The following is a 25,567-nucleotide window of genomic DNA, read 5'->3' on the forward strand; positions in this document are numbered from 1 at the left end:
GGTGCTCTAACCCCTCCTAATAAGTTTATCGGGCTAATCTTGCCTATGACACATTTGTGGCTCCAAAAAAATTTACTTACAAACTAATATTAAAACACGATTTGCGTAAAAAATAAAAATATTTCATAAATAATTCATTGAATTATCCATTTCAGATGATGACAGACAGGTTGTTCCAAGAACCGGTAGCTAGAACAGCCCGGCATTTGGCTTCAATAAATACATCGCCGGTATACTTTTATGAATTTAGTTATAGGGGTAAATACTCCCTATCAGACAAATATTCCACAAGTGGATCCTCTCAAGGAATGGGTAAATACGACCTAGTTAAGATGAAATCTGCTCGCCTATTACTTATGTGTTATAATTATTAATTATTCGATGTAGGAGTATCACACGGTGACGACACAATGTACGTTATAAAAACCCGATATGGAAATCCACATGACAACGTCGAAGACGCCAAGTTAATTCCAGTCATGGTGAGCATGTGGTCGTCATTTGCCAAAACAGGGTAAGTTTATTATTTATATTATAGGTACCTACTACCTATCACCTATAATAGGTATTTATTTTATTAGGTAGTACAATATTCTTATAGACGTCTTTCACGTTTTTCTTTTCCTTTTAACTGGAAAATAACTAATAAATCACCATTTAACTGGAAATTCAAAACAGATTCAAAAATATTTTATTACCTGCAATGAATAATTCTGAAACCTTGACGAAATTCATGCTTCCAGGGATGAACCATTATTCAATTCCACGTTAAGGCTGGTTTAGAAGTAATTTTAAAAATACCAATTGCCGACATTACAAATTTGTTTAGATAAAAAACTGGTCAAGACAGACAAAATTAAAGAACCTAATAATGTCAAGTTTAATAAAAAAATTTTAACTTAAAACTTTTAAGTAGACGTTACTCTACAATAACACATTTACACTTATAAAAAATATTGATCTATACATAATATTATGTATAATATATTGTATAATAATGTACTAAATACACATTTGAACATACTACATAATATACCTATCTATAATAATATCATAATATGTCTACACATAATGTTCCAGAGTTCCGGACATAGGAAGCTCTGTAGTATGGTCACCGGTGTCAAAAAACCCTTCAGATCCATTAAAATTGATTAAGATCACACAGAATCAAACATTCGAACAGCAAGAATACTCAAATCCCGGCAACTATAATTTCTGGAGCACGTTGCCGCTAACTGAGTTTCCCGCAACCGTTAAACCGTCGAAAACCATAAACCGTGACGAATTATAAGGAAATCGGAAAAAAAATAGTCTTAAAGCACCTATTACCATTAGATAATTTTACTGATTTAGTTTATGTTTTAAAATTAGATGACTATCTACAAGGTAGAAAAATAAGTCAAAACTAAAATAAAAATATGTTATTTGTGTTATTTGTATTTAATTAAATGTGTAGGTACTCAAAACAATTTGTACTTCTTTTTATACCTTTTTTTTGGAACTGCAGTTGACGACGCCGCCGCGCTGCGTTAACAGCTTATTTGCATTACTTCCGCGACTACCCCATCGTTTATTATGTAGGTCGTAACCTAACCAGTGGTGTGACATTATTACATTACAAATTGTTTGACACTCCCCGAATGTCTGTAACTGTAAATACTAGTCAGCAATTTTCAGAATTCGCAAAATGTAATATATTATAAGATCATTGCAACTTCCATATTATTAATAAGTTAAACTAATACACATTAAGTATTAACATATAGTTTACTCGTAAAAATATCTTACATTATTTATGGCAGTCAGATAATTAAAGATTAGGTTCCCAGAGGCCAGAAGAGCGTTTATAGTGTTCCTGTAATAAAATTGTTTACACTAAATCTTAACCAAAGTTTTAAATCCAACTTTTTTTTTAATAATGATTTTAAATTTGCAGTACATTCAATTATAAAAGTATGAATTTATGTTCTTAAAATATCAAAATATGCATTTAAAATAAAAACCATAAAATATGATAAATAAAAATAATATTTTTTGATTCAGTAGAATATTAATTAAATTTGTATTTAGATCAGCAATAAAATGAATGAATAGAAAAAAAATATGCAATTTCATAAATATTTAATCCCTAATTATTACTATAGGAAAATGTAATTATTATAATATTTAGTATAGGTACAGTCGGCATATTTTTCCTTGAAAGTCGGCAATATTCACTCCAACCCCCCTAAAAATAAACTCTAGGATCACCCATGCATTGAGGTTATGACTTATGGTAAGGCTAGGTAGGTAGTAAGAATATTAGATATAACTGAATATAACACCTAATTTTTAAAACATTCTACCTTCAACTACAATATAATATACATATTTATCTCCATTTCAGCACTACAGAATCACATGATTCACACCCAATTGGAGTCATAATATTTGAATAATACAATAATGTATTAATGTATTTTACAAATAATAGAAATTATACAGTATAACAAAATATTTTAGATACTTACTATAATCTGCTTGGGCATCTTAACATCAAACTACTTTATTCATTTTAAATACTATAACATCAATAAGCTTGTCTTTCATTATATTCTGATTTATTGTTTTTTTTTTTTAATGTATAAAGAATAATATAATATTTGTATATAAATAAACTTAAAAAAAGCAAACAAAATGTATTTTATATGAAAAGATTTTTTTTGCATATATATATATATATAAAAGTAAATAATGAATAAACAAAACATTAAAGGTATGTGAGCATTAGTTTTTCTCCTTAGTACATCAAGTCTAGCAGTCTTTCACACAGTAGTTTTAATTTTACAAGACATACACTAATTAAATTTCCATTATTATTAAACTTTAAACATTTCAAAAAATATTTAGTTCAATAGTTTTTAATAATAAGTAGTTTAACTTGGATAATTTCATAGTTGTTGTGAAATTACATATTTTACACAAATACTTGACTTGATTTTGCAAAAGAGTAAACATCCACTTCACGTGTACCTCAAAAAATAATTAAATCTTCGCAACCAATAATGGTTATAATATAAAACAATATGAGAGATGCAGTACTATAATGAGCGACAAATGTCACGACAACCGACATGAGGCCATTTTTTTAACATTACACACGATTGGCTTGTGCCAAGGTTGTTTAGATGGATCATTGACATCATCGATGGGAACTGATGTACTCCCATTCGGTCGATCTGGATTATGATTAATAAAACTCGGTAAAATACAATTTGTTTAGTTATATTGAAGATTATTACCTTTAATTAATTGTTCTGTTATATATTCTTCTTCGTTGTCTGAAGGCGTTTCACATGAATGATAGTTAAATAAGTATGGCAATACAGTCATGTTATGCATGAAATCACCACGCAAAGGAGGAAAAGGTACTTTTTCAGATGTTCTTGGATGTCTACAAACAAACCATCTAAACAGTAAAAACAAATAAGAATAAATATGGAAATACATATTTATTTTAATTAAAATGATAATGAAGCAAGAAAAAAGGTATTGTTTTATAAATTATGTATAACTCTGAAGTTGTGTACAATAAATTGTAATATAGTAATTATAAATTATAATATTCCACCTGTCATATTAAATAAAATAAAATATTCAAGGCAACAATAATTATTTAAATCCGCACATAAAAAGGTGAGAAAGTGGATGTCGCTCTGCTCTATTAAATTTGAATTCAATGATATAATATCATTGTATACGAAAAACGATTCTGAGCGGGGACGGTTTGTCAGTGTGGATATTTTATATCATATTTATATCATTATTACTTATTATTAATACTGTAGCCGGTAAGTTGAATTACCATAAAATAACTAAAATTGTTATTCTTGGTTAATTTCCTCCAAATTTGAACATAGAGTTTTGAACTATAAAAAAAAACTGATTTTATATTTTTGAGATTTTTTAGTTACAGAATAACCTACTTACGTTGGAATCTTGTTGTAAGTTTTCAATCCTTAGCTATAAAAGTTGAACATTTTATCAAATTTTAACTACAAAATCATTTTTAAATTTTAAATTTGATAAATTTTGTCAAAAATTGAACATTAAATGCTTATAAAAAAAAATGTGCCTATGTATTTTAAATATTTTTCAACTACTATTTAAGCAATATATCAGGAGCCTTGTATTAAATGTTAATATTTTTTGGCCCAACAAATAAACTTGTATTGATATTTATAGAAAAAATACTAAAAAAATTGAAATTTGAAACTATCTGTAAATGGCTCAAAACAAGTCAAAATATCAAGAATAGGAATTGATAAAATAAACATGTGATATAAAATTCAAGTATCGTAAGAGCGGGATACTTTACTCCAGGGGTTAAACATTACTTCAAAAAAAATATTTATTGATATCAATCGTAGCACATTACGATTTTGAGATAAGAGATTGTAGTTTTTTTTATATTGTTCTTATTAATATTACAAATTTTTTCAAACATTTCGAACATCAATTTATTAGTTCGCCTCCAAGATGTATGCCACGAAAAGAGTTGTTTTCAAAAACACAAAAACTCATGACGAAAAAGTTGTCCAAAATCCAGAGGATTAAAATTAAAATTAAAATGTATTGAAAAAAGACTTTTAATCAACTACAAAAAAAAAAAAAAATTATATTATGTTTAGGTTCAGATTAGTTAAAACATAAGCACTAAACATTGCACCAATAGTTATTATATGCATTAAAGTAAGGTAATTTTAATCATTATGCAATGTAACCTGTAATGTATTTTACTTAGCTCCAGAGTTTTGGGAATAAGTAAGTAAGTCACTTAGAATGACATTTGAATTTTTTTTAATTGTTCTTACCTCTCAACGTCTATACATATAAAACAATGCGAACAGGTAATTTTTATCTTTGTTATTGAAGCTATAGTATAGGTTTAAACTAAAAAAGAAATATATTAGGAGCAATGTATCCCGCTCTTACGGTACCTACGGTTATTTGTTTTTGAATTACAACAAAATAAAAAATCGCTACATGAGGAATCTAGTGAATATCCAATGTTGTCAAAATATTAACTTCTATAAAGCTCATAAAAAAGGAAATAAAAAAAATACACACGCACATCATTGTAAAATCAATACATTCATTGCTCCGCTCAGAATCTAAGTATACAAATTCGTACTTACAATACTTATATTAAAAATATTATATTTGAATGTTAACATAACTTAAAAAACCACCCACTATACAACATAATTTATTTTTTAACTGTTAAAAAATATTTATTTATATTAATAATTTTTATGTATACAAATGTTAAAATGTTTAGAGTATTTTATAATTATTTGATATATATCAATAGTATAGCTAAACCTGGTAAATAAAGATATATTTAGTCATATCTGAAGAATTTGATTAGTTCGTTTTGATTTAAAGAAACTCATTATTTATTTGTTTATTTTAGAAATCTCCATTGTTTATTTTAAACTGTTAACTTACGGATGCGTTTGTATCGTTCTTAAGGTAAATCGCTTCTTTGGGTCCTTTTTAAGCATTCCAACTAGCAAAGATCTCAAAGGTTCTGTCACAAAGCCTGGAATTTGTATATTGCATTTCCCAATTGCTTCAAATAATCTATACACATTATCACCTTCAAATGGATACTCTCCAGTAACTAAGTTATACCTTAAAAAATTATAATTTTGTAATTATATGAACATTTTTAGAACTCAGTGGTATGCATACAATGTAACCCCACTGCTCCAAATATCTATTTTGAAGCCAGAGTACTCATCAGCCCCGTTAGCTATTTCAGGTGGTTGAAATGCTGGTGAGCCTTGACTAGATGCACAGATACCTTCTGGATCGAAGGGTGACAGTGCCTAAAAATTATAATTGACAATATTTTAATATAGATGAATGTTTTAAAATTATATTTTCAACATACCTCAGCTGTTCCAAAGTCTGATATCTTAAGTGTTTCATCGAGTGTGAGCAATAAATTCCCTGGTTTGATATCTTTATGAATTATTCCACGGCTGTGTAAATACTCGAGTCCGTTTATTAATTGACTAAAGTAACTAATACCACAGAATATTAAACAACATAAATTAATGTTCATAACACTAATTTTAACTAACTAATAATTAAAATACGTACTTATGGGCTTGCCAGCATGGAAATTTACTTCCTGGAGAGTGTTCTAGCATATCTTGAAGACCACCTACACAATACTCCAAAAGAATATACATCTTTTCTTTTTCTTCATTCACTATCACATCTACTAACTCTATGACATTTAAATGTCTCAATGTTTTTAAAAGTTGAATTTCACTATAAAAATAATAATAATAACAAATTGTATTATAATATAACTTATAAGCTTAATATAGTTAATATTTCATCATATTGAACATAGGTATTCAAAATCTATTAAATAAAAATACCTATATATTATAATATATTATTAATAACATAATTTTGTTGTTAATATTTTAAATCTCTAAAGAATAAAAAATATCCAAGCTAAAGGAACAGACACATAGCGAGGATTTCTTTTTAGGGAAGAAGTCATCAATCTTCTTATTAATATCAAATATGAAATTGAATCATATGAACACATATTTTGTGGAAATCTGAACCATATACAGTGGTTAACCTACATATATTGTTTGCATATATACAGGCAAAGGGGAGTGTATCATCATTCTTCAGATTAATTTGCATTAAACAGAACCATTATATGTTGTTCTTTTTAATAATGGAGTAAATTGACCTAATATGAAACTTTAACGTAAGAATATTATCTATGTTTGAACATTGGTTTCAATCATAAAACGAGTTATGATAGTTTTTAAATTTAAATATTTAAAAAAAAAAACAATGTGAAATTAATACCTAGGTATATTCACTTTTTATTTATGCTAACAATATATTATTAGTAATGCTGATACCAAATTTGCTGTTATACATATTTTGTAGGATTGAGACAATACATGCAGGTGTCACATCCTATCAAGAAAATAAGCATATATAGATTATTTTTGTTTAATATGCCTAAATAAAAGAAAAGTATAGATATTTTAGAAATTATTAATACTAATTATTACTATGAATAAAAATTATTTTATTACTTGAGCACATTTTTTTCTCCATTAGGTATTCGTTTGAGTTTTTTCTTTTTTAATATTTTAGCAGCACAGCGAACAAGTGTTTCGGAATCGAGTACTTCTTTAACTTTACCGTAACTACCTTCGCCTAATAAATCGCCCATTACATATTTACCAACCGTTTTACATGGTTTTTTTTGGGCCCGATATACCACTTCATTGGGATCAAATGAATTGAAAATACCGGTGGACAAACAATCGTTGGCCGACCAATCAGCCGGTACATTTAGCAAGTCTTTGAACACATCATCGTCATCGTCTATAGCACTTGGCATAACATCCTCGTCAAATTCTCTCTGCTCCATCATCGTTACATCATTTTCATTTAATATGATATACCTATTTTTAAATTTCAAATTTGTTATCTAATAAATACTTTTTCGTATTCAACCAAAAAAAAACTGAAGGACAATTTGATTTATGATATAACTTATATGGTACGGTTGCACGATCGCAAGTCAACAAACAATTTAAAAACGATTACAATGTTTACAAATAAGTACCTGCATCACAAAATATGAACACTCAAGTAGTCAGTCTATAATAATTGTGAAATTTGTTTTATCACAATGCTTAGTACTCTTCACGGATATAAAATATAAATATTATAATAGTCCGTTCTCGCAGTATACTACCGTCGATACTGATAATGTCCCATTGTAATTTTGTTTGGTAAACAGTAAATCATATGGTACTCACGGAGGTCGGAAAACTCAAAGACGTTCCAAAAAGAACTGCGATACGACGGGTTTCATCTGATGAATAGGTAATGAAAATTACCTATATTTAAATAAATATTATATTTTTATATAACTGTACGACGTTACGACACACACAACGAAGATTTTCAAGAAGAAAAATTTGATACGTATCGGTATGGAATAGTACGTATCGGCATGGAATAGTTACGTACCGGCTCGTATCGGAGTCTGAGTCCGATACGTATCGCTTGTATATTCACTATATTATTGCACATGTAACTTCTTGAACGCTCTTGAACTAAACTTTCTTCCTTGAAAATCTTGAATATTATAATAAATTATTATTGTTATATATAAATCACCGAAAATGTATTTAGATAATATAATATTATATACATATTATTATAGAAAAAAAAAAAACTGTAATTGGAATTTATTTCCGTAATAAAGAAAATATTATTATTATTATATAGGTATGCACAATGCCTGCGCACAGACTTCTATACCGGATGATTCTTTTATCATTGAACACTCGAAATTATTTCCAAAAGTCTACATTTTTTTGAAAATATTTATTTACATAGTTTCAAGTCGCTTATAAAAAACTGTTTTTTTAAAAAAAATAATAACTTTTTGAAATAATGAGTGTTCAAAGACGAAAGAATCACCCGGTATAATACTGTATTTATAATATTGTTCTGTGATTATTTAGAAATCTGTGTGTCCACAGCCATCAGCTTAAATATCAGAATATTATGATAATATTGTTATAATATATATTAATATATTATTATATTGTTTACGCTTTTATAAAAAAAAATTGTATATTAGAAAATATCAAATAGAATAAATAATTATTCATACTTAAAATACTTAATAGGAATTGAAATTTGGAATAGGTATTGAATCTCTCTCTCCGGCATCTAGATCCAACCAGCCAAGTCTATAAAGATTATATTTGTTCATTTATAGATTTTGCCCTACTCGGTGTTCGGGATCTATAATAATAAATTGTGATCAAAATGCAGCAAGTTCCAAAAATAATTATTATTAATCAGGGACCTGAAAACATTATCAAAAGTATCGATGGAACAACGTTTATAATATTATTTTATTACGCACGTTTTCCGTACGATTCCGATGAAAAATAAATTTATATTTGTACAGTATTTTATGGACAGGGTTTTACGATTATTCAGTTTTTAAGTGAATTATGAGCGGAATAATTGATGATTTTACGATGATTTTTTTTTGTGTCTCACCTTTTAGAACAATAAAAATGCTTCTATTTTCTTCAACAGTATCTGTCCTGATAGGAAAGCGAATCTAATTGGTACTTTGGGAGGTCAAAAGTAAAAAATTCTTAGTAATTTTCAAAAATGCAGGGAAAAACAAAATAAAAATTCAAGGAATTTTTACCCAAAATCGATTTTGGTTTATGGTGTACCTTACTCTAAAACAAATGACCATACATGTCATTTTCACTGGTTGTTTATATTCGCATTTTCTATACACGATAACATTTTCAAAATATTTTGAATTGTTTTGAACTGTTTACGGACATTTTCAGTTTCCATTTGTTGAACTCATTTTTGTCGCGGCCTAGCGAGAGTTTTGTCCCAGTCCAAGACAGTCCAACCTTGGCTACTTCATTTAATCTTTCGATCATGTTTGTAGTTAATGTTTTTGACTTGTACTGCTATATGTTGTGCATTCTATTCTCGAACACGACTCACTGCGAAGCCATACTATGAAAGTATGGAACCCAAACATTTTGGACAATATTCGTAGACATGAGATATCCGAGTCGAGTATTTAGACAGCTTACAATTCGCACTGGACCGGTCTAAAATTAAATACATTTCCAAAGAATTTTGACATTTGTTTTTATTTCCCCGTACCATAATATGCTTAAATATAGTTAAGCAGGTAGGTTTGGGCCTAAAAAGTTGGTTTGTGCACAACTATAGTATATTAGTTTATTCCACTACTACACCTGTCTGCACCTAGGTATATATTGTATAATAATCACATATTCTCACCTAACTACTCAATTAGGTATTTGATTTTTTTCCGTCTTAGGATGTATTATTTTACATAGCATAGTAAATTTAGAGAATTCAAATCAGCTTTCAAAATTTAAATCGGAACATCCTACTGAGCGTAGTGATTGAAGTCATTTTTTGAAAAAAAAAAAATGTTTCTAATTTTATAAAGTAATATGTGGTGACATGTGCATGCGCTTAGGTAAAATAACAGACGTACATATCCAGTCACTATGATGCCCCTGTACAACGTGATCTACGAAATACACACACTAATACTTACTTTCAACCCATTCACAAGACCCATATGAACTGAAATATAAAATGCCTAGTTTTTACTTCTGAGAATGGATTACGCTCCAGCCCCCATAAGTTCATTTGCACTAGTAAGTTAGGATATCACATAATCACATCCTCAGCTATATAGCGGTTACTTGACCATTTTTGACAATAAATAAAAAGTAATACCTAGAAAAAGTTTTAAAGTTTTAAATTGTTTTAAGCTACATTTGGATTATCTGGATTTAATTAAGACAATGTCTCTGTTGTAGATTGTAATATTTTACCTCTCGAAAAAAAATGTATTTTCATATGGAGTATGCATTTATAAAATCAAATAAGCAATAAATCCATATTATATTATTCATCTTTAATGCATTTATTTAGCATTAAAAATTACAAAACAAAAATAAAATATAAATTAGAAAGTAATCATCAAGTTAAAATTTTTTTTTTATAAAATTAAAAATCTACATATACTGCAGTAATTAAAATAAGAAGAAAATATAGTATCTACTTCATAACACAGAATCTTATAGATAGTATATTTACTGTATATTTAATTGTTTTCTAGATAGTATAATATTAATAATCATCATTTTTTTTATAGTAGGTACGTCGTGTCGTACATTGATAATATATAGACTACAAATTTCACTGAAGAATATTTTATTACATTAATAAATATTTTATTATTATTTTTGATTATTTGAATAATAATAAAATATTTAATAAAGTTTTAACTATTATACAGACATATAAAATATAATTTATTATATTTTATACGCCTGTGTAGTGTTAGCCAGTTTACACATTAGTTAATAGTTTAAACTGTATATACTTAAGTGCAATTATATAATCTATAGTACCTACTAGATAATAATTTATTAACACTCATAAATCCAGTTAAAGCAAACTAAAAATGATAGTAATTAATTTTAAAAACAAAATCCATCAATAAAAAAGATAGAGAATAGTAAAATATAAAGTGTTTCTTTAAATGTAAGTAATAGATTGTTGTAGTTTCATTATCAAATACTCAATTAATGTTATACTATAATAAAAAATAGAAATTTCACAATAATTCAATAATGGTATAGGTATACAAAAATAAAATCAATCTGTTCTATAAAATGAACAACAAATTCTTTGACACATATTTGGTAAAAAAAATTCTTATCAGTCTAGTTGAATTATACATTTTTAACTTCCACAATGATTTTCATTAAAGTATTAACATTTAATATAAATAATAATGAATAAATAGTATTCTAACAAATTTAATTTAAATTTGGTTCAAGTTTGTAATAGCCATTAAAGTCTGAAAAAGAAATCAAACATAATATTTAATATCACATGTATTTATAAATAATTATAGTGACATTACAAAATGAGTGCTTAGCTGCTTATGTTAGATGAATGCAAGTATATTACTTATTAGTATATGGGGTTAAAATATTTTGGCGATCATTGCCAATACTGCAGAACCATAAGACGTGCGCACTTGAATAGGTTGTTTTTCATGATACAACTATAAAAAATATAGTATAATTTGTATAATTGATAAAACTATAAAATCATTTAACAGGCCTTAAAGGCTCCACATAGATATCTGTGATCTTGAAAACTTGGCTCAAATGTTTAGAATAAAATTAAATAGTTCTATATATAAAACAATTAAGTTAAATTTTAATTTTAATTTAGTTTTTATTTTTATTTTTATTTTTTAATTTAAATGTATTTCTATAATCGAAATATTATTGTTTTTGTCACTATTATTTAAGTTGACACTAAGACTAATTAGGTATTCACATTGTTCAACTATTTATTTTTTTAAATCATAAAAAAAAATTATATTAGTTGTGTTCTTTAAAATTTTGAATATAAGAAAAATGTAATTGGTTTCACTACTATGGATTGTTTTTAAAAACACAAATTTTACTAAAATTATATTATATTATTAATATTACATATTATATTTAGATTTTAAATGAAGCTTAATTGTGAATGATGAAAGCATTTATTAAATCACTTAATATTACATTTAGCATTCAGTTATTAGGTACCAATTGCCAAGCTTATAAGCTTGGCAACAGGTCAAATCAAAACAGGTACTTTCTATAAAATGTAAATGAAATAAACAATTTCAAAATATAATTACATAATTCATTAATTTATTAATAACAAGATACATCGATGATGAAATTTTATTTTATTTATATATTTTAAAAAAAATTCTATACAACACCAATATTATTAAATGATAAAATTAAAAAGAATTATATTTTCATTTTATGTTATAATATTATTTTATCACTAAGACTATATTGATATGTTTTACTATTATTATGGAAATATAGCATTTGAATAAATTAGTAGTTCAAAACTAAATGTATTAATACTCAGTACTAAATTGTGCAGCTAATATTTAAATTAAATTAATTTCCAAGCAGATAGAGAAAGAAATTCTTATTATAAGTAAAAATAATTAATTAGTTAACAATATAAGCTATATTAGGCAAAGCTATACCCAAAGCATATGAAATTAATTATAATTAGGGCTCAGATTTCAATGCACTTGCATTTGTTTTTTTTTTTAATACTTGGCATGATCCTTTTAAATTTACAAATGCGTTTCATGTGCATACTATTCCAACAATGTTTTTTTGTGGGAATTTTTTGCATTTTTTTGGTTTTTTTTTTTAGGTTTCACATTTCTATTCTCTAGAAACATAACATCAATAACAATTGTCCTGATATTTCGCTTTCACCTGGTCGCATGGTTAGCTGCTGTGATATTTTATTTTGTAGACTTACCAATTATAAGTATTACTATGTATATAATATATATTATACACATTATTATTTATAAGTCATTTAGTCATTATAAACCAAATATGTGATGTAGAAGATGCAACTTTAATAAATTTATGTCCAAAATTAAATGGTGATGTCAAGGTACCTACCTTGAAATATATGCATTAAGGAAAATTTTTATAAACAATTAAGCAATAACTTAGCTCCAAACATCAATATCTTTATTAGCACAGTCTTAACATTTTGTTGAATCAATTAACAGACATAAGAAAAACTCTTCAAATTGGAAATATCATAAATTCAAATTTTTACATTTTAAATAAAAATGGACTTAAAATATCTTGGAAAATAATAAATACTAAATGAAGAAGAATATAGTAATACAGATGATAGCAAAATACATGATTTTCATAAATAAATTCTAATTTTCGGTCTACGAGATCATATTGGTCGATAATCATCGAATTTAAATTTCAAAATATTAAGTAAGCTCTTATTGTGTGCTGTAATTTTTATGATATTGCAGATGCCAGGTATGGACAAAGTAAATGGACTTATCCAACCAAATTAGGCAATTTTAAATGTTTTATAATTTATATTTCAGATTGAATAACACTGACTTTACGAGTCAAATATTATTTATTTTTATATTTCTATTGTACTATATTATGCAAAATAAAAATATACAAGTGTATTTTTTATTTTTAGGTCAAATAAATTTTTTTAGGGCATTGAAATCTGAGACCTCATTATAATATATACAAATTTTAAATTTAGTTTTTAAGTAAATACTAAATAGGTAGTTTATTTTCTTCTTACCTCAAGAATTGTAGCAACACTCCAGGCTTGAGTTGGACATGATCCAGCACAAAAAGCTCCATCTTTATTGGTTAATTCAGGTAATCCTTTCCAAACTGATGTTTTTATGTGTTCAAAATGTTTAGATAGTATACCTTGAATTTCAGATGAAGTTTCTCGTTGACTTGTGGAAAATGTTAGCTTTGCTTTTAAAAAGAAACCAACAGGCCACAACCATTCCTAAAAATATACATGATTTTTATTAACGATTTATTTTCTTACAAATTAATAAATTTAATGATCTTACAGGTCCCTGGTGATAATTGAAACCATTGGCTACTTTTAAATCAGTAGTATCGTTATCATTATTGTAAAAGCCATCATATGCCCAATCAGATGGATCTAGAGTTTTCATACCCAGTGGCCCTAGAAGTACATTTGTTACTGTTTGCAAAGCTATTCTTGCATGATCTGGGTTAAACAACTCTGGTGCCTAATATATAAACAAAATAAATTTAAATTGATTAAGAAGTTACAACACATAATACTATTAAACTTACCACTGCCATTGCTACAGCATAATTGCATCGCAGTTGATAGTCTCCCCATTTGTTTGTTGCACCAACTGTATCCTTATAAATACATCTACGATTAATAAGTTCTGGATGAGGTTCAACTTGCATTCGACTATTTTTTTCCTCGGGTATCCAAAAGTGGATTTCAAAATTGTTTTGAATTTTTTCATTCCATTCTTTATATGTCCACGTAGTTTCTGATCCTAAAATAAAACAAAAATATAATGCCTGATGTACGTTTTATTTTATTTTTGTTTTTTGTGACATACCATCTTTATTTGTACGGGTAACTCCTGAATACTTAAACTGCCCATTTTTTTTCAATTTAGCTAACCATGCGACAGTTGTCTTTGACAATGCAACCAACTCTATAGCTGATCCATCACGAGGGGTAGCAGGTCGTCCTCGGTTACCAGCTTTATCTGAGGAACCCATTTTATCCATCCAAGTACCACAATTCCACTCATTACCACCAAACACAAAGCCTGTTAGAGGTTGTACTCCAATTTGATTATCAAAGCCAGCACTTTTCATGTGGGCATCAATAGAAGTTCCGGCATTACGTTCACGAAAACATAACCCTTGGAAATGTTTTACCATAACCTCTTGAATTACTTCATGTAATGGTTGTTCCTGGTAGTACAATTAAAATATAAATGAGTATATTATGATACATGACATGTACAAATTATTCAAATCCAAGACTTACAACTGATGTGGGTTCCGAATCATCATTTGGAAAAATTCTATTTACTGGATCATCTAAAATACTTATACCTCCAGGTACCATAGTAACATACTTCTGAATTACATATAACCACCACCAAACAGCATCACGACAATTATAACGTGGGTTATTGCCTCCATCTAATAGATTAGGAATAAGACCATGTCTCAAACAACCACCAAATCCTAAAATAATGTACCTAAAAATAAACAATCATTTTTACTTAAAGTACTTAATAATACAAAATTCAATAATGTTATACTTGGCTTCTTCATAACGTCCAGTAATCAACAATAATCCTCTCAACGAAATGAAAGTATCTCGGCCCCAGTTTCTCATGTAACCACTAGAAAAATGTGGCAGCCCAGCTGCAAGTGTTATACACTCAGGACGATATAATCCATCAGGTCCAATTTGGGTTCTGAGTAAAGGTGCTAAAAGGTTTGGCGAGAGAGTAGGAAGAGGACTAGATTTAACTACTCCAGCAAATTGAATTGAAGCAAGAGCTAAATTTTTACAAAATGTAGAACCATTTCTTATGTCACTAGGCATCATTGACCATGTGCGGTTCAACAAAGCATTGTATACTTTTCTCAAGGAAAATTCAAAATAACAGGGAACCAAATATGATGGCAAGTTCCTGATGGGCTGTAAATATCTTTCTAAAAAGTCTCCAAATTGATACAATGCGCAGTTTTCAAATTCTTTACGCTTTAAACGCCCACTTATGTAATCTAGAATCCAAAAACCTTTTCGGAGATTTTCACATAGTGGATGGCCTAAATCATTATTTTGAGACACTGTATCTAAAATTGACATGAACCCCTGGATTCCGCAATACACCAATTTACCAAATCCTGGTACATCATAAACATTCCCTTCATCTTCTTCAGGACATCTGAACAAAACATAATTCATGTCGGATAGGGTTAAACGACTCACTGCTTGTTCCAAATCAATATCAGACAATAACTGTTCAACAGCTATTTTTGTTTTCTCTACTGGAAAAATTTCAACTGCTACTACACAACCAGGTTGAAATTTTGCAGTAAAATTCAATCTAACAGAAAATTTGTCAGCTGAAGGTATTATATCCAACATTAAACATTCTTGAGGAGTAACATTTTGTCTTAAGCTCAGTACATAATCTTCTAGGCCATTGATCTTATTTGCATCCTTTTCAAATTCATTTGTATTGTCCAATATCCTAAAAAAAAATAATAATAATAAATATTGTTTAATCATATGAAAAAGAAAAAAATAAATATATTTACATGTGTTGCAATGAAGTTTCAATTAGTACATTATCAACTCTTCCAGTTACAGTTATGCCTTTTCCCAAACCATTTTGGTTAGATGGAGTTGAAAAGGAAGTATATGACATTAGTACAACACTTTCGTGCGTTTTACTATTATGACGTGTCACACAAACAATATCAGTATCAATTTGATCCACATAGACTTGATCAAAACCACCTTTTCCCAGATTATAGTGAAGTGCATTTAATGATTTTTTTCCAGCTACTATCCCTGTAGTAATATTAATTTCTTTGGATGACCATTGCATATATTGTCTTTCCTCTTCAACAACATGAATCTAGAAATAATAAAAATATGTTGGAGTTTAACATATATACGTTCTAGGGCTGGTACAATATATTGCCCTTAGCAATTAGCAATCAATGATTAATATAATGACATGACCTCATAATACATTTTTTTTTTTTAAATCATAATATGATTCAATATTTTTCCTTAAGACAGTAAATATCAAGTAACACAAGTTTTTAACTAAGATTTTTGTGATTCTTGCTATACAATTTATTTTTAACATACATGATGTGGAACTAGTTGATCGTAACCCATATTGCTTCCACTAGCGCAGCATGCCATGGATACTAAAGCCGCACTAGGCAACAAGTTATAAACTGAATGTTTCTCTATAGGAGATGGATTATCATGAGTTTGATCCATGAAAAGAGCATGTGCAATAGTAGGACATACAAGTTGTTCTAGTGGTTTAAAAAATCCACCAACTGGATCACCACCATAACGGTGAACCAAGCGTCCAAGCTCATGTGAATCCCATGCAGACATTGCTTCTAAACATTCCAATATTAAAAATATAATTAATATATATATATATATATATATATATAATTATGTAATGTGTGAATAATAAATTGTATCTTACCACGAATAAGTGATGTAATTCCAAGTCTATTAACAAATATATTGTCAGTAGCATCTGAATTTGTAAACAACTCCGCCACAACATATAAATCTGGTTTAACTTTTCGAGCAGCATCAAGCAAATACTAAATAAACAAGTTATCAAAAATGTTAATATTTATTTTTATGTTTTGTATATTATATGCATAAAATAATTTAATAGATTTATATATTAAATTTACTTCAGCTACATGCAATGGTGTCGAATGGCAATTATCTAATCTGACACCATCAAATATTTTAACTATTTGTTCCACATAACACTGCATATGATTCCATAAAAATGGGCAATCTTTAGGTTCATTTCCATATCTAAAGGCAACAATTAATAATGTGGATAACAAATAAAATCTAATAATAAAAATACACTGCAGCAGCCAGCAGGGCTTATAATAAGAAACAAACATTTTATATGTCATAAAATTATGATTTCAAATTAATAATTATATTATAATTATACGTGTATGTTTAGAAACAATAACAAAACTGAAAATATATAGAACTTCAAATTTGTTTTGATTATGTTTGACATATGACAGAATGACAGATAGTTTTAATATCAAACCTTTGTATAACAGCCTAATACAAAATAATAACAAAATATAACTATAAAAAGTGTATCAGGGTGATAATGTTGGTTGAAACAAAATTGTTTACACAATCCAAGATTAATGAAATAACCATACCTTAATTTTACACTGTCTCCCCAGGCAATTAATTCTCTACGTAAATAAATATTAGAGTCTGGTCCAGCAAAATTTTTAAGTGGATCACCACCCATAACCCATCCATTATGTGCCATAACAAATTGTCCATTTGAAGAATGCAATACCTCTTCAGCAGTTTGACCTTCATAGTCTGTAAAATACCTAAAAATAAAATATATTTTATACTTTAAAAGTTGTTTGTGTTTAATTTTTTTTTTTTTTTTTTTTACCTTGGTACTAGAGGATTAGTAATAGAAACTTTGGTCAATTTAGGTCCATCTGGTTGAACTCTGAAATATCTTATACCAGCAATACTATTATCTACTGCAGCTATTAAATGTCCTTGAACTTCATTAAACACTATATTGTTCAAAGTTTCCAACTTTAATTTCAATTCTAAACTGCAACGACCAAGCCTAGTATCTTCATCAAAACAATTGCTCCTAAAATAATTTTGTTCAACAATATTGTTATGTAAAATAAATTTATATATTTTTTGATTGTTATTCGTGTAATATTCACCTACCTATATATATTGTATAATTTCAATGCTTTGTTCATATCAATTGTAGCTGTTAATCGGCCAAATTCTAAATCAGGTATGATTGTTAATTCTTCATCAAGTTTTTCATTTGTAGCTACCGGAGGGGGACCAACACGAACTTTTTCTTGAAACTCAGCTACGATTTTGTCAATATTCAATTGAAACAGCTCATGAATTTTTACTTTTGGTAATACCGCTGTTAATAATGCATGTCGTATGGACTGTAAAATTATACAAAGTTAATTATTGAGGATATAATTTTAAACTTAGTAATCTTTAAATATACATAACTATTTTAACTCTATAGACAGGCAAGGGCGGATTGGCAATTTTTTTCAGTTAGGAAATCAGCATTTTTTGCTTTTTTAACACAGATGTAATAAGGTGTTTCTTAATTTACAATTTCAAAATTTGTTTGCTCTCTCCTCTACATTAGTAAAATATTTAATAACTATAATTTATAGTCTTGAAATGGTCAGATAAGGTTAAGATGTTCCAAACTTGAACTTAAAGTTTGAACATAATACATTTTTCAATATTTACCAAGAATATCCTTAAATATTTTGTAACCAATATAAATATAAATATTATCATTTTGTATAGTAGTTCAAAGTTAATTACATTCTCTAAACCTTTTAAGGAAATACATTTTATTATATTTCTTGTCTTAATAGGTGAATCTATATTCAATATGGTCTTTACTTTATAATAACACAATTTTATCCACAAATCACAATTATTGATTACCTATTATTATTTATAATAATAAATAGGCTATGATTTTATAACTATCATTTTAATATGAAATTTTTTTCCTACTAACACATTTGTAATGCCTAATATTGCATTAATGTTTATTAATTTAAATGTATTTACTTATGACCACAAAACATTTAGAAAGAGAAGTTTTTTTTTGTTATCATATAACTATAATGTAGCCCGCACAAGGACCAGTTCATTGGGTAGTTTCCCGAATACCTGATTGGCCTATCCGCCCCTGCAGACAAGCATAATATGCATCAACATTCAACACACTTTATCAATAACCTATACAATTTCTAAATTCTATACGCATAATTGACTAAAAATCAATTAATGTGAAAAAAAAACTGAAGCTTTCTCGAAAAAGATTTTTAATTGATTTTCTAAAATCAAAAGTACTGTATAATAATTAGATTAATTACACAAAAATGTACCAAAATTATAGAATTTAGTTGACATTAACAGATATGACTAGAATTTATAAATATATGTTAATAAAATAAGATACTAAACGTGTATTCATATTCTATTTCACAATTACAAAATATAAGTAAAAATAAATAAATCGAAATATTATTATCAATATTCAATAGTTAAGTATGTAAATTTCAAAATACTTACTGCAAGATGTTCTTCACTATTGATAATCACAGGAACTCCATAAAATTCCCACATACCTTTAGAAACTTCCACAGTAAAGTGATATAAAGTATAATCTAACAAATAAGCTGGTCTTAAATATGGACAATTAACCAAGTTGTAAGCAGATTCAGGATGTTCCAATAGCCATGGACTATCATTGGATGTATGATTCAACACTATATCACATATACTTAACATCTGGAAAATATTTAACCTTATATCAATATAGGCAATGTTCAATTCAGTAACTTAGTTTTTCTGAATTATTACATTCCATTCGTTTTTCATTTCATCAGTCAAAGACTTAATATCACCAAATGTAACTTGATGATTACAATCATTGAAAGAAGGATTTAACACCAATTGATTTTTCAAACTGTATGATGATTTTGAACCTCCAAGCTCCTAAAAATAATAATTTTATTGTCATTTAAAAATATTATAATAAACAAGACTACCTATTTACAGATAAATTATAATGATTATTTGTATACTAATATTATAGAAATATACTATACAAAGTAAAATAAATTACAGGAATTAAAATTAGATTGTACTTTTATAATTTCACTAACGCTACATAACTAGATGCGTCTTACTTGGTTACTGTCAACAGTTTAATGAATTAAGTGAAAACCACACTATTATTTTCATTCTTAAAAATATTTACTTTAACCAAAATATGGTAACGTTATAGCAAGATATAAAAGTAAAAAAAACAAAATTCATAATAAATGGAAACCTAAGGAAATTGGTTCAAGGAACATGTGGTTCAATTGATTCTCTGATACAGACTGTATACAAGTTAAACTTAACTTGGAAACAATTTACATATTTAATCTGAACTTGAATTATTTATAAATATTATGAAATGTAAACAAAAATGTTCAAATCATACTTGAATGGGTGTAAAATGCACCATGTTGTATCCAGACTCTTTCGCAACTTGTAACTTAGATTTCCATGAAGAAAATGGTCCTAAACATTTTGCTAAAACAGATACAGCCTGCAACGATTCTAAAGGTATATCTTTATTTCCAGCAACCAAATCTGGATCAACATTAATATAACCACATCCTTTCCTAAAAAAAAAGTAAATGTTAATTTCACAAATACTAGGTATAATAAAGTTAATACACATTTACTTTTGCCCTTTATGTTCATAATAATAATGAAAAGATCCAGCTTTGTTCATCTGGATAAGACAAGACAAAGACGAATCATCAATAATTGTATCATCACTTGACCATTCTCTGATCCAATCAAGGCAACGATAAGTTTTTCTATCAAAGGCTGATCCTTCTGCTGGTATATTAGTGTAAATAGTAACGTCACGTCCAAAAAGTGATGGGCCCATCCGAAATTCTAAGTACCAGCCTATAATATAAAATAAAAACAATAAAAAGATTCAAAACACTATATTTCAAAAATAAAAATTTATATTGACCTTTTTTCAGTCTATATAGTGTTTCATCTTGAAAATGACCGTCTTCCAATGTCACAATACGCATTTTATTGTTATTCTGTGGCTTAACATACATAGCTTTATTCCTGGAAAATATTTTAATGAATAGTAGTGTGATTAAATTCCAAAAAAATGGGACGATTAACATGGCAAAAATGGCAATGGTTACAAAAATGGCTACAAACAAAAGTAGAATGGACATGGTTTTGCCATTGGAAATTATTAATTATCAATTAACTATTTTTAACATTCAAATATACAAATTTTAAATATAATCTTTAATCTTATCTGATTGACCTTTATATTATAGCTGATGAATAATATTTGTTGAGTATAACAATGTACACATAGATATGAAAAACGAGTCGTTATTAATCTAATATCAAATAATATATAGAAAAACTTTAAAGAGAATTAATTATTTCATACACAACACAAAGGCATACCAGTAGGAGGCAGTAACACTAAAATGCTTGAAAATTGAAGTTTGTTAATTCGCCGAACAAAATATGTAGGTAGTTGATAAAATAGTAAGTAATATCGAATAAAAATCAGCACTATTATAATGGTACGGTGCAGTAAAATACACTAACTGAGCAACACTTAAATGTACACATGTACATACCACTTGAAATTCAGTCAGAATTATGTAACTATTGTTAATTGTTATAGAATTACCACCACTACAAGAATAATATTATTATCTACCTACCGATACATCATAAAATTTGCATGAGTGCATTTTTTAGTTGGTACTCAGAAGTCAGAATGTATAGATTTTGACGACATATAAATAGGTCGTGAGGTCAACCATCATAAAATATAAATGGGTTAAGATAAGAAATACACAATTTTACGAGTACAGGTAGTTTGTCGAATAACTAATAAGCTGACTTTTTAACATAAAAACACATGTCAACGACACAAACCCATTAGTTATTTTATTTTATTCATAGGTAGTATATAAGCAAAAAATATTAAATATTATTAACTATACCCACCCAGTGTAGAATGCAGAATAATCGAACACACGATGTATAATATAAAACAATCTAAGTCTGGCGTCGATTTATATTTTATTATTATTATTATTTAGGAAAACATATACTATTAATTATTATTTATTATCGTTTATCATATTATAAACGTGTGATATTTGCTTGGGCCGAACTGCCAGCACTTGATAACCTTTAAACGAAAACAACACGTACAATTTGTTTGACCTATAAATACTATTTATAAACCTCACAGTGTGCGCTGGTGATAACGACGAGTAACGACCGTTCTGTACTGCCCAAGCAGTGGTACTAAAGTCCGTCTGGCAATCAGCTTTCGTGTAATTGTGTGTGAAAATAAATGGGAAATAAACTGTGGTGAAATAGCAACATAGTCAAAAACGACAGAAATAAACACACGACAACAGTGCAACACACTGACACGTTTAATAATTTGATAGGTCTACAAATGCGAGTGAAGAAGTTATAAATCTGAGACGATTTTCGATACGTGTGCTCGGTTGGATAGCTTTATGGTTTCAAAGTACGCGAATCGTCAAAGTTCTGGTTTTATAGATTTTTGGTGTCGTAATGATAAGTCAAATTTGTGTTTTCATATTTTGAACTTAGGTCTTGAAACCGGGTCCTACCGAAAAGATTTTTCAGGGAAATAGCAAAAAGCGTGTTTTAAGTAATAAGTTATAACTAATTAAAAAAATAAAAACTAAACAATTTTGTAGATACTTGCTGGTCGGTACTCGGTAGACTCCGTTTGCGAAATGTTTATAAACATAGGTACTGTCTTCATAAATGTTCTATTTTATGATTTTTGATTATTGTTTTATCTTTTCAAAAATGTCAAATTCTTATCTATTTATTACTTCGGTCTTCGAGTACCTAATTATGTTTTTAGTCGCATAATGTAATTACCTAAGTTTAAAGTTTGCTATAGCCTATAGGCGATAATAATATGCTATATGACCTGTATATACCGACGTCACAGAATACTTATGACCATATAGTTAGTAGGTAAGTACTATGTTTAGGCATGTACAGTAACAGACTTACCCACTTTCTTGAGTTTTAATTTTAAACAAATGTAATTATGTAAGTAGATTACAATTATAAAGTATTAACATTGATTGTAAATACTAAATAGTAAATACTATAGTATTTATAATCAATGGTATTAAGTATTAACTATTAATGGAGGTACCTATAGGATATTATAGTCTATTATACAACTACTTATTGAAATCAATCAGTTTATCCACGATAGTAATGAAAAATGTATTTTTCTACAATACAGAAATTATTTTTTTTTATAAAAATAATATTAATCATATTATTAATATTATTGACCATTTTTGTCTTGCAGGTTATAATAATATACATTAAAACATACTATAGCACGTGTTCAAGATAGTTTTCAAACGCTCGCAAATAAAATTCGAAAATAGGACACTTTAGCAAAGTTAACCGCGTATCCAGATATACATAGAATAATAATTACTACTGCATTATAATAGTATACAATATAAAATATATTATAATAATATAATGACATAATTTAGGCAGGTAAAGAAATGTACGTAGGTGATAAAAGAAACTCACTGGATTTTGGTGGGTTGTCCTCCCATTATGGTTGGCCGCGATTTTCCGTTCGGTTTCTAAACAAGAAAAAACACCAATGACCCGAATGACTCGAGAAAATCCATATACTTGACGTAGGACGGTCTGATCGTTTGAATAATAATTGAATCGCGACGAAAGGCCAAACTACACACCAGACGTATTTTACGCAAAACGAATTTAAATGGAGAAAAAATTGGAATATTAGGTATTATTGTACTGCAGAGACGAAAGACGAAATGATACTGCCGAACATAGTATGACTTGACCGTGTGAACCTTTACTATAATAATGACTGGGTAGGCATAATGAGGAAATTATATACGAGATACGGTTAATGGTTATGTCGCAGTTGTTGCAGGTAAAGTACCTTTGCGAAACGCAGTAAGTCACCGGACAAAGGGAGCGAACGAGATCGAATGAGTTGCGCAGCGGACGATAGATAAGTTACAATTTATTGTTATTTATGAGAGTAGGTATTATATTTTTATTAATAAAATAACATAACAATATCAATATCATCGTAAAATGCGAACAGTCAGTCTTGTTAAATGCTAAGGGTATTCGCTATTTATATACGTATTTTTTCAATTTATAGTATAGTCTACAGCGATAATAATCCGTATAATATAATAATTAATAATATTTAATTATATAAATAATAAACCGCCAAACGACCGCAAAAGATCGAGAAGCGAGCGAGTTTGAATTATCATAATATAGGTATTTATATTATTTATCTCTCCCGGGACGCACAACTGCACAAGTTTAATATTATAGTTAGCAACAAGTTCTTTATTATTTATTAAATATTTATCAAAACAAATTATTCATAATCACGATATCGAAGCTCATTATCGATTAATTACAACAGTCAACAAAATATACACTGTAATATTATATTACTTTTTTTTACCTAACTAAAATTTAAATGTCTCTATTATTGAAGGTCGAAGTGATCAATGCTATGCGTCGTATATCAGCTATAATCTCATAATTTGGGGAATAAGTAATTTATATCACATTATGTGATTCACATATCATCTGTAGATATCTAATAATATTAAGTTTAAACTGTATTTTGAATATTTGTTGATTTATTTCTAAGCTATATAGGTAGCTGAGGGCTGAGAAGATTATTTGGTTGTCAGTTGTGTCGATCATGCATTTTTAATTATTACTTATTACTTAATTATTACTAGGTGTCAATAACTGACTAGGGTTTTTGACATTTGTGCTCTTATAAGACTTTAAACTCCTTTGTTAAGATTGAGATGATACTGATGGCAGGCAATTCTACCTTTATTATAGTCAATAGGGTGTAGGAATGTAAATATTTCCGGCGTGGTAAAAAGTATATACATTTTGATAAGTGAATAGTATACTGAATAGGTAGTGAATACAGATTACAGATAACTGTTTAAAATCGAAATCCAACGTCAAAAGCGAGAGATTGAACGTCACGACCGACAGATGACGCTGCCGT

At 28.0% G+C, this 25,567-nt stretch overlaps 3 protein-coding genes across 9 annotated transcripts in view; 1 reads left to right on the plus strand and 2 right to left on the minus strand.

The window, feature by feature from the left end:
* Window positions 1-25,567, plus strand: part of LOC100569852 (esterase E4) — a 111,322-nt gene that overhangs the window by 8,275 nt on the left and 77,480 nt on the right. Inside the window, exons 6-8 of one of the 2 annotated variants that reach the window (XM_001950779.4) lie at window positions 156-312; window positions 388-514; window positions 1,081-1,466. The exons of the other annotated variant lie outside the window; for it this stretch is intronic. Coding sequence (XP_001950814.2) covers window positions 156-312; window positions 388-514; window positions 1,081-1,291 — 495 coding nt within the window. The 3' untranslated portion in view covers window positions 1,292-1,466. Of the gene's footprint in view, window positions 1-155; window positions 313-387; window positions 515-1,080; window positions 1,467-25,567 lie in introns of those variants that run through there. 2 annotated transcript variants of the gene reach the window in all.
* Window positions 2,584-7,818, minus strand: LOC100161609 (serine/threonine-protein kinase STK11). Its single transcript, XM_008189098.3, has 8 exons — window positions 7,664-7,818; window positions 7,125-7,499; window positions 6,151-6,324; window positions 5,939-6,071; window positions 5,737-5,873; window positions 5,491-5,676; window positions 3,282-3,448; window positions 2,584-3,218 (listed from the first exon to the last, which is right to left on the minus strand). The coding sequence occupies exons 2-8, from the start codon at window positions 7,466-7,468 to the stop codon at window positions 3,100-3,102; spliced, it is 1,260 nt and encodes a 419-aa protein (XP_008187320.1). The 5' UTR covers window positions 7,469-7,499; window positions 7,664-7,818; the 3' UTR covers window positions 2,584-3,099.
* LOC100159564 (glycogen debranching enzyme) lies at window positions 11,040-24,508 on the minus strand. Of its 6 annotated transcripts, XM_029491647.1 has the most exons (22): window positions 21,901-22,074; window positions 21,752-21,830; window positions 21,437-21,540; window positions 21,135-21,366; window positions 20,888-21,071; window positions 20,260-20,394; window positions 19,969-20,187; window positions 18,568-18,806; window positions 18,272-18,484; window positions 18,021-18,203; window positions 17,517-17,646; window positions 17,297-17,420; window positions 16,939-17,204; window positions 16,377-16,699; window positions 15,365-16,309; window positions 15,085-15,301; window positions 14,645-15,008; window positions 14,361-14,578; window positions 14,108-14,293; window positions 13,822-14,040; window positions 11,620-11,716; window positions 11,040-11,506 (listed from the first exon to the last, which is right to left on the minus strand). In XM_029491647.1, exons 3-21 carry the CDS (start codon window positions 21,528-21,530, stop codon window positions 11,636-11,638), a joined length of 4,572 nt encoding a protein of 1,523 aa, XP_029347507.1. In that variant the 5' UTR covers window positions 21,531-21,540; window positions 21,752-21,830; window positions 21,901-22,074; the 3' UTR covers window positions 11,040-11,506; window positions 11,620-11,635. The 6 variants fall into 6 exon arrangements, with proteins under 6 accessions (XP_029347507.1, XP_016663388.1, XP_008187323.1 ...); XM_016807899.2 differs by lacking the exons at window positions 21,752-21,830; window positions 21,901-22,074 and adding an exon at window positions 24,064-24,508; XM_008189101.2 differs by lacking the exons at window positions 21,752-21,830; window positions 21,901-22,074 and adding an exon at window positions 22,456-22,758.

Source organism: Acyrthosiphon pisum, chromosome A3, assembly GCF_005508785.2.
Source record: "Acyrthosiphon pisum isolate AL4f chromosome A3, pea_aphid_22Mar2018_4r6ur, whole genome shotgun sequence".
NCBI classification, from domain to species: Eukaryota; Metazoa; Arthropoda; class Insecta; order Hemiptera; family Aphididae; genus Acyrthosiphon; species Acyrthosiphon pisum.

Coding starts and splice junctions, on each gene's coding strand:
- LOC100161609 (XM_008189098.3), bottom strand. CDS start 7,468: ATGATGGAGCAGAGAGAATTTGACGAGGATGTTATGCCAAGTGCTATA. Junction 6,072..6,150: donor CCATGCTGGCAAGCCCATAA/GTACGTATTTTA, acceptor CTGTGGTATTAG/TTACTTTAGTCAATTAATAA. Junction 5,874..5,938: donor CAGACTTTGGAACAGCTGAG/GTATGTTGAAAA, acceptor TATAATTTTTAG/GCACTGTCACCCTTCGATCC.
- LOC100159564 (XM_016807899.2), bottom strand. CDS start 24,089: ATGGGAGGACAACCCACCAAAATCCA. Junction 21,367..21,436: donor ACTATATAGACTGAAAAAAG/GTCAATATAAAT, acceptor TTTATATTATAG/GCTGGTACTTAGAATTTCGG. Junction 17,205..17,296: donor AATTACATCACTTATTCGTG/GTAAGATACAAT, acceptor TGGAATGTTTAG/AAGCAATGTCTGCATGGGAT.